This window comes from Leptonychotes weddellii, chromosome 4 (genome assembly GCF_054177405.1).
Source record: "Leptonychotes weddellii isolate Sample4059 chromosome 4, ASM5417740v2, whole genome shotgun sequence".
NCBI lineage: Eukaryota > Metazoa > Chordata > Mammalia > Carnivora > Phocidae > Leptonychotes > Leptonychotes weddellii.
Genome location: NC_138372.1, coordinates 64,438,041 through 64,448,095, shown reverse-complemented (window position 1 = coordinate 64,448,095; position 10,055 = coordinate 64,438,041). Strand labels below are relative to the sequence as shown.

Here is a 10,055-nt window from a genome sequence, read left to right as displayed (position 1 = left end):
TATTGATTTTTAACATGTTTAGCCAGGCATATTCAACGTTGCTTAAGCTTAGCACATATATTCCAGATTCCTAACTAGAACACTAAGATATTTAAAACAATGCATAAGGCTATTACAGAAAGTAAGTAGAAGAAAAAGGAGGAGGAGGAAGTAAGCCTCACTAGATGAGTGAAAACCCTACATTTGAAACCTGGACTTTTTTTTTTCCCCCAGGAAAACTGTTTCCATTTGTTACAAAGTCCTTATAGAAAGTAGAATCTTTAGTCTGCAGAGCAATGTTTCTATATATGGTAATGTGACCAGGAAGTTGTTGCTATGGAAGTACTTAAGCAACTTGATTTTTATTAAAAAGAACTCTACTGGCATCTACTGCTAGAAGGAAACAACTACAGCTTTTACTAAAACTATGAATTCTTTCCTTCATAATTGAAATTAATCTTAAGAAGTATATTGCTTGTTATTCATCCTGATGGTATTTACAGAACTTTAATTTGTACTAAGATGTCTAGTCCTGTACTCCAAATTTGGTGTAATAGCATATTTTATACTCTATTAATAATTTAATTAAATAATCTATGATAATAAAACCAGAGTAATCAACTTTGAGATTATGAAGTCCTTATTATTCATTTTGCATTAATTTTTGAGATTGTAACAATTTTCAGAGTTGAATCTCCTGTGATTACCATAAGATACCACAAAATACTGTTGTTTTTTTTTCTTATATTTAGTAATGGTAGTGAAACCTTACATTTATTTACCAATGACTTTACAACATACAAAATGGGAGTTTCCACTGGCTCATCAGATCTTTACAAATGAAGTAGGCAGGACAGGTGTTATTATCTCTACTTTAAGATGGGAAAATAAACTTAGAAACATTAAGTGACTTGCCCAAAGTCACTTAAGTCTTTTGGCTCCTAGATCAAAGCTCCTTTGTACTGCACAACAGTGATTAACAAAGGAAGTAAAGATTTTTTCAAATGCAGTATTTTTCGAATAAGGATGGGGAGCAGTATTTTCCAAATAAGGATGGGGAAGTGGGGGGCACCTGGGTGGCTCAGTCGGTTAAGTGTCTGCCTTCGGCTCATCAGTCATGATCTCAGGGTCCTGGGATCCAGCCCCACATCAGGCTCCCTGCCCACCAGATAGTCTGCTTCTCCCTCTCACTCTGTGCTCCCTCTCTCTGTCTCAAATAAACAAATAAAATTAAAAAAAAAAAGGATGGGGAAGTGGGAATAAAAGAATAGCAGAAGGGTGGAATTAGTTCTTGGAAATACTGTTCAGAGTCTAAGAATCTGCTATTACAATGTTTTCATTCAGATGGTCGGTCACCTTATAGCCATGTGACTTCATTGTCTACCTTTAGATTCACAATCATGCCGAGGCCAAGAGTAACTATGTACTTTAGAGTTTCAAGGTTAAAGAAAAGAAAAACATGGAAGCATATTTGATACATAAATAATGTATTTGTTCCATGTAGAGGGCAAATAATATGACCATGACCCCTGCCTGCTATTCAAATAAAGTTTTTAGGGTAATGGTTTTGCCTTTCAAAAAATGTTTTAAAAGGATTCATATCTTTTATAAATGGATTCAACCTTTTAAGACTTGCTTCTTTCATTTAGCACAGTGTTAACAACTGAGGCTCATCCACACTGTGTTTCAATAGTTCACTCATTTTTTATTGCTGAATAGTATTCCATTGTATGGATTTACCACAATTTATATATCCATTCACAACTGAATTGCCTTTGCACCTTTGTCAAAAATCAATTAACAATATTTGTCTGGGTCTATTCCGGACTCTATCATATTCCACTGATTTGTGTGTGTGTCAATTCTTTCACCAATACCGTACACTGTTGGTTACTATAGCTTTCTAGTAAGTCTTAAATCTTACAGTGTAAATATTCCAATATTTTTTTCTTTTTCTTAATTGTTTTGACTATTAGAGTTCCTTAACCTTTCCATATGTATTTTAAGATTATGTCTACAAAAATAATCTTGCTGGGACTTTATTAAGATTGTTTTTATTGAGAGAAATGACATCTAAATATATTGAGTCTTTCAATCCATGATCATAGTGTATCTCTTCATTTACTTGGGTCTTTGATTTCTTTCATCAGTGTTTAATAGTCTTGAGCATAAAGATCCTGAAAATATTAAGAGTTATACCTACATATTATTTTTTAAATTGGAGTTATTGTAAATGGTACTTTAAAAATGTTTACAATTGTTCACTGCTAGTATACAGAAATATGTCTGTATATTTTAACCTTGTATATTGCAACCTTGTTAAGCACACTTACTAGTTTTAGGAGTCTTTTTGTAGATTTCTTAGGATTTTCTATGTAGGCAATCATGTCATCTTTGAACAGATGTAGTCTGTTTTATCTCTAGGGCTTTCAGTAATAATGTTGAACAAGAGTATCAAGATGGATCCTTGCCCTATTCCCAATCTTAGAAAGCTTTTAGTTTTTCATCATTTATTATGATGTCAGCTGTGGACATTTTTTGTAATTGCCCCTGATCGAGATAAGGAATTTCCTTTGTATTACTAGTTAACTGGGTATTTTTTATCTTAGAGGGATGTTGAATTTTACCTAATGCTTTTTCAGCAGGTATTGGTATGATCATATGGTTTGACTTCTTTAGTCAGCTAATATGATAGACTACAGTTAATGATTAATTTTCAAATATTGAACCAGTCTTGAATCCCCAGGATAACCACCTCTTGGTCTTGGTGTACTATTCTTTTTATATATTGCTGGATTCACTTTACTAATACTTTGTGTGTATGTTTACAAGAAATATTATTTTCAAATTTTCTTTTCATTACTATTTTTGAATGATTTTGATACCAGGTTAAGGATGACCTCATAAAGTATGTTGAGAGGTATTCTGTCTTCTATTTTCTAGAAGAGACTTCAGAAAAGTGATATATATTTGGTAGAATTTGTCAGGAAAACTATCTGGACCAGGAGTTCTTTTTTGAAAGGTTACAAATACCAATTAAATTTCTTCAGTGATATGGTACTATTCAGTTGTCTATTTCATCTCCAGGGAATACTGGTAGTTTGTTTTTCACAAAATGGTCTATTTCAACTAAGTTGTCAAATTAATGTGAATAGAGTTATTTCTAATCTCCCCTTATTACACTTTTAATGTCTGTAGCATCTGTAGTTATAGCCCCTCCTTTGTTTCTGATAGTGGTAATTTGCCTACTTTCCTTTTTTTGGTAAATCTGGCTAAAGGATTCAAAAAAACCACCTCTTATTTTCATTGATTTTCTCTGTTCTCAATTTTATTGATTCCTGCTATTTTTTCTTTCCTTCTATTTTTTTGGGGTTTATTTTGCTCTTTTTCCAATTTCATAATGTGAAAACTTAGATAATTTTATTAAGACTTTTCTCCTTCTCTAATATATAAATGCAACTCTATACATTTCCCTCTGAACAATGATTTAAGTGTATCTCACAAATTTTAACATATTGTATTTTCATTCTCATTCAGTTCAAAATATTTTCTAATTTCCCTTAAGACTTTATCTTTGACCAAGATTATTTAGAAGTATGTCATTTAAATTTCCCAGTATCTGAGAATTTTCCCTGGTACCTTTCTGTTATTGATTTCTTAAAAAAAAAAAAAGATTTTATTTATTTCTTTATTTTAGAGAGAGCAAGTGCACAAGTGGGGACAGAGGGGGAGGGAGAGGGAGAGAATCTCAAGCAGACTCCATGCTGAGAGCAGAGCCTGACATATGGCTGGATCCCATGACCCAGAGATCATGACCTGAGCTGAAACCAAGAGTCAGAGGCTTAACTGACTGAGCCACCCAGGTACCCCTCTATTATTGATTTCTAATTAATTCCATTATGGTCAGAGAACTTGATTTTTAATTCTTTTAAACTTTTTAAGTGTTGTCTTATGACCAAGAATATGGTCTTTGATGGTGAATGTTCCATGAACATTTGAAAAAAGTGTCTTCTATAGTTGTTAAGTATATCATAAATATCAATTAAGTCAATTTGACTGATGGTGTTTTTCCAATCTTCTATATTCTTTCAAATTTTTGGTTTAATTGTTCTATAGATTACTGAGAGATTATAGAAGCTTCAACTTTGTAGATTTTTCTATTTCTCTCTTTTCAGTTATATTAATTTTGCTTCATGTGTTTTGAAGCTCTGTTTTTAGGTATATATATATTTAGGATTGTTTTGTCTTCTTACCGAATAGACACTTTTAGCATTATAAATGTCCCCTCTTAATCCTTGCTAATTTTCTTGAAGTAGACTGTGTATGATATTAATACAGCCAACACAAATTTTGCTGAGCAGTGTTTGTATTGCATATCTTTCCCCCTATTCTTTTGCTTTTAAACACTGTATCAGTATATTTAAAGTTGACTTCTTGTTACAACACGTAGCTGAGTCTTGTTTAAATCATTTACATTTGCTGTAATTATTGATATAATTGGTTCTAGGTCTATTTTTTTTTTAAAGATTTTATTTATTTATTTGACAGAGACAGACACAGCAAGAGAGGGAACACAAGCAGGGGGAGTGGGAGAGGGAGAAGCAGGCTTCCTGTGGAGCAGAGAGCCTGATGCAGGGCTCGATCCCAGGACCCTGGGATCATGACCTGAGCCGAAGGCAGATGCTTAACGACTGAGCCACCCAGGCGCCCCTCTAGGTCTATTGTTTTATTTCTTTCCTGTTTGTTCCCTATTTGTTAAAAAAGCTTTCATGAATATAACTGACATACAATAAACTGCAAATATTCAAAGTGTAGAATTTGATGTTTTGACATATAAATACAACTGTGAAACCATAACCACAATCAAGATAATGAACTTTTCTCATGCCTCTTCATAATCTTTCCTTCTTTCCATTCCAAATCCCCAGCAACTTGATACTTCCTGACAAAATAGGTAATTTGAATTTTAAGACCTATATAAAATGGAACTTTTGGTAAAATAAACTTTTAATTTTAGAAGTTTTAGATTTACAGAAAAATTGCGAAGATACTATAGGGTTGCCATATATCCAACACCCAGTTTCAACTATTATTAACATCTCACATTAGTATGGTAAATTTGTACAATTAATGAGCCAATGTTGATACATTATTGTTAACCAAGGTCCATAGTTTCCTTAGTTTTAATCTAATGTTCTTTTCCTGTTCCAGGATCCCATCCAGGATACTACATTACATTTAGTAGTTATGTCTCCTTTGGCTCCTCTTGGCTGTCATGACTCATGTTTCCTTAGACTCTTTCTCAGATTTTCCTTGTTTTGATGACCTTGACAATTTTGAGTATTGGTCAGGTATGTGGTAGAGTGTTCCTCAATTAGTGTTTTTGTTTTTCATGATTAGCTGGGTTTATGGGCTACTGAGGAAATACAAGTAAAGTGCCATTTATATCACACCATATTCAGGATATATATTATCAACATGACTTATCACTGTGGATGCTATCCTTGTCACCTGGTTTAGGTAGTATTTTTCAAGTGCCTCCACTGTAGTTACTCCCATCCCCCTCATCCATACTGAACTTGTTGGAATGAAGTCACTTAAACAATGAGGAGTTATACTCTAATTTCTTGAAGACAAAGTGGAATTCCTTCGCCTGGACAATGTGTCTCTTCTCCCCGATTTATTCATTCAATCATTTATTTACATTCAGTATGGACTCATGGATATTTACTTTATATTTTGAGCTATAATCCAATACTATGTTATTCATTTTTTTGCCCAAATTATTCAAGCTTTGACCATTGTAAACTCTTTCAATTGCCTCCTATGTCCCATTTATATACAATTGTATGTTTGTATGAGCACATGCACACATGCATGTATGTTTGACCCTTACTTTCTAACACTACAAAATGGTCCATGCTCATTTTGTATACTTCCTGCTCCAATCCTAGAATCAGCCATTTCTCCAAGGAGCCCTAGTTCCTTTTACTGGACAATGGTATTAGAAACCAAGATCTGGGAACTGGGTGAGCTTGTTGCTACTGGAGTGTTGTTGCCTCTAGGCCTTCTCAGCTGATGGAGCAAAGAAATATATGTGTATACAAATGTGTATATACCCATATCTGTAAGTATTTCTACATGTAATCACCTGTGTCTATGAGGTAAAGATGAGTTCTTCCTAGTATCTCCAAATCTAATTCATTACTGCATGATTCATTTTACTCCCCCTTGCTTACTTGAAAACTCCCACTCCAACAGTGAGAAACCTGGCTTCCACCATCCACCATTCATTTACTTACTAGTTCAATTTCAGTATACACATGTGGCAATATCCGAATTGTTAACCTGGTATAGTTAATAACTTTATCCCCATGGGAAACAACTTTATCAACCAGAGTACACTACTACACAGTTTCTTTTGCCTCTACTCTTACAGATTTCACTTATGTCCAAATTTACTTAGGTCAGCACCTTTTGCCTCATCTTCAGTAAGTGGTTTCATAAGTTTGTAATACAGTTAGATTGTTTTGTCACAGTCTGAATTTCATTCTGGGATTCCTCAATTTTCTAAATGATGTTTTTTAAAATTACCTATATTAAAAAATTACATATATTAAGATTTACTCTGTACTAAGGCACTATGGGTTTGGACAAGTGCATAATGTCATGTAGCCACGATTACATTATCATACAGAATAGTTTACCACCTTTGTAAATATCCCGTGCTTCCCGGATCATTGGTACCTACTGAATTTTTTATCATTGCTAGAGTTTTGCCTTTTCCATGGTGTCAAAATTGGAGTCATACTCCATGCAGACTTTTCAGACTGCTTCTACCACTTAGCAATATGCATTTAAAATTCATGCATGTCTTTCTGTGGCTTTATGGCTTATTTCTTTTTATCATTGAATAATAAACTATCATATGGATATACCACAGTCTGTTTATCGATTCACCTACTGAAGGGACCATGGTTGCTTCCAGTTTTTGGCAATAATGAATAGAAGCTGTAAATTTTCATGTGTAGGTTTTTGTGTGGACATAGTTTTAAAATCAGTGTAGTAAATTAAATTCCTAGCAGTGTGATTGCTGGAATGTATGGTAAGACTATGTTCAGCTTTGCAAGAAATTGCCAAAATGTTTTCCAAAGTGGCTGTACCATTTTTTATTACCACCAATGAAAAGAGTTCCTGCTGTTCTGCATCCTTATTGGAAACTGGCAGTTTTGTGTATGTCTTAACTTTAGTCATTCTAAAAGATGTATAGTAGTATCTTATTGTTACTTTAATTTGCAATTCCCTAGTGACAATGATGTTGAGCATCTTCTCATATACTTATTTACCATCATTATCTTTAGTGAAATGTCTGTTCAGATCTTTTGCCCACTTTTTAATTGGATTTTTTTTCTTTTTTTTAAGAGAAAAAGAGACAGAGAGAGTCTGAGTGGCAGGGAGGAAGGGCAGAGGGAAAGAGAATCTTAAGCAGACTCCATGCCCAGCATGGAGCTTGATGCGGGGCTTGATCTCACAACCCTGAGATCATGATCTGAGCTGAAATCAAGAATTAGATGCTTAGCCAACTGAGCCATCCAGGCACCCGTTTGTTATCTTATAATTGAGTTTTACCTGATAGAATTCACTAGTGAATCCATCTGTCCTGTGCTTTTTCAGAAATTATTTCTTAATTATTAATTTTCAAGTTATTGATTCAATTTTAATAGATATAGATCTTTTAAGATTACCTATTTCTCCTTTTGTCAGTTTTGATAATCTACGTCCTTCAAGAAACTGGCCCATTTCATCAGAGCTATCAATTTGTGGGCCTAGAATTTTTCATAGTATTCTTTTATTACCTTTTAATGCCCATAGGGGCTATAGTGATCATCAAGGTTTCATTTCTGATATTGGTAATTTGGGCTCTTCATCTTTTTTTTTTTATTAGGCTCACTAGGTACTTATCAATTTTATTGATTTTTCCCTAAAACAAACTTGTAAATAAAACAATTTTTCTCGCACTGGGCTTAAATTGTTTTTCTTTTTCTACTTTCCTAAGGTAGAAACTCATGTTACTGATTTTAGATATTTCTCCTCTTCCTGCATATGCATTTAAGGTTATAAGCTGCTTGAAAAGCACTGCTTTTGCTAAATCCCGCAAATTGTGATAAATTGTATTTTCATTATCATTTAAATTATTTTAAATTTCTCGAGACTTCTTCTTTGACCCATATGTTATTTAAAATTACATTCTTTAATTAACTTCTATATTTGGGATTTTTCCAGCTTAATTTCTGTTATCAGTTTCTAGTTTAATTCCACTGTGATGTGAGAATATACTTTGCATGAGTACTATTTTTTCAAACATGGTAAGGTGAGGTTTATGGCCCAGAATGTGACCTATCTTGGTGAATGCTTCACACAAGCTGGAGAAGAATGTATATTCTGACGTGGTTGAATGGAACTGTCTATAAATGTTAATTAAATCAAGTTGACTGACAGTGTTGTTCAATTATCTACATATTTACTGATTTTCTGCTTAAGAGGGGTGTTAAAGGGGGCACCTGGGTGGCTCAGTCGTTAAGCGTCTGCCTTCGGCTCAGGTCATGATCCCAGGGTCCTGGGATCGAGCCCCGCATCGGGCTCTCTGCTTGGCCGGGAGCCTGCTTCTCCCTCTCTCACTCCCCCTGCTTGTGTTCCCTCTCTAGCTGTCTCTCTCTCTCTGTCAAATACATAAAATAAAATCTTAAAAAAAAAAAAAAAAGGGGTGTTAAAATCTCCAACTATAGTGGCTTTTTCTATATTTCTTTTCAATTCTATCAGTTTTTGCCTCATGTATTTTGACACTCTTGTTCAGTGCAATATTTAGGATTGTTAAGTATTCTTGCAGAATTGACCACCAAATCATTATGTAATGTCCCTTTTTATCCCTTATAATTTTCCTTGTTCTGAAACCTACTTTGTCTGAAATTAATACAGTTATTCCAGCTTCCTTTTGGTTAGTGATAGCATGGTGTATTTTTCTCCACCCCTTTATTTTTTTATCTAATTTTTTATATTTAAAGTGAGTTTCTTACAGATAATACATAGCTAGGTCTTTCTTTTATATAAGGCTCTTATTTTTTTATCCACTCGGACAAAATCTGTATTTTAATTGGTGTATTTAAACCATTCACATTAAAGTGCCTATTATCATAATTATATTAATATCTGCCATATTTGTAACTGTTTTCTACCCATTGCATATGTTTTCCCCCTACTTTTCTGTCTCTTCTGATTTTGATGAACATTTTATATTATTATATTTAATCTACTCTTTTAACATATCAATTATTCTTCTTTTCAGAAAAATTTTAGTGGTTGTTCCAGTGTTTGCAGTATACATTTTTTTAAATAAGCTCTACACCCAATGTGGGGCTTGAACTTACAACCCTGAGATCAAGAGTTGCATGTTCTACTAACTGGGCCAGCCAGGTGCCCTGAAATAAACATTTTTAACTAATCTCAGTCCACCCTTAAATAGCAGTATACTGCTTCACTTGTAGTGTGGATACCTTATAACAGAGTATTCCCAAACCCTTTCTCCTATTCTGTATAGACACTGCTGTCCTTCATCTCATTTATCCATATTCCATAATCACTCAGTACCTTGTTGCTAGTACTTTAAATAGTTATGTTTTAGATCAATGAAGAATAAAAAATATTTTACCTTCCTTTTTTTTTACCTTATGCTTTTCCTTTCTTTATGTACATCCAAATTTCTAACCTAAGTAATTTTCCTTCTCTCTGAAGAACTTCTTTTATCTTTTCTTATAGGACAAGTATGCTGACAATAAATACTCTTAGTTTTTGTTTGTTTCAAAGAGAATTTCTCTTTCACTTTTTTTTTTTTTTTAAAGATTTTATTTATTTATTTGACAGAGAGAGACACAGCGAGAGAGGGAAAACAGGCAGGGGGAGTGGGAGAGGAAGAAGCAGGCTTCCTGCCGAGCAGGGAGCCCGATGTGGGGCTCGATCCCAGGACCCTGGGATCATGACCTGAGCCGAAGGCAGACGCTTAACGACTGAGCCACCCAGGC

General features: G+C 34.0%; 1 protein-coding gene across 2 annotated transcripts in view; it reads right to left on the bottom strand.

The window, feature by feature from the left end:
• Positions 1–10,055, bottom strand: part of PRKACB (protein kinase cAMP-activated catalytic subunit beta) — a 120,727-nt gene that overhangs the window by 68,972 nt on the left and 41,700 nt on the right. The window contains exon 1 of one of the 2 annotated variants that reach the window (XM_081818671.1): positions 8,505–8,526. The exons of the other annotated variant lie outside the window; for it this stretch is intronic. Within the exon in view, the coding sequence (XP_081674797.1) occupies position 8,505 (1 nt within the window). The 5' untranslated portion in view covers positions 8,506–8,526. Of the gene's footprint in view, positions 1–8,504; positions 8,527–10,055 lie in introns of those variants that run through there. 2 annotated transcript variants of the gene reach the window in all.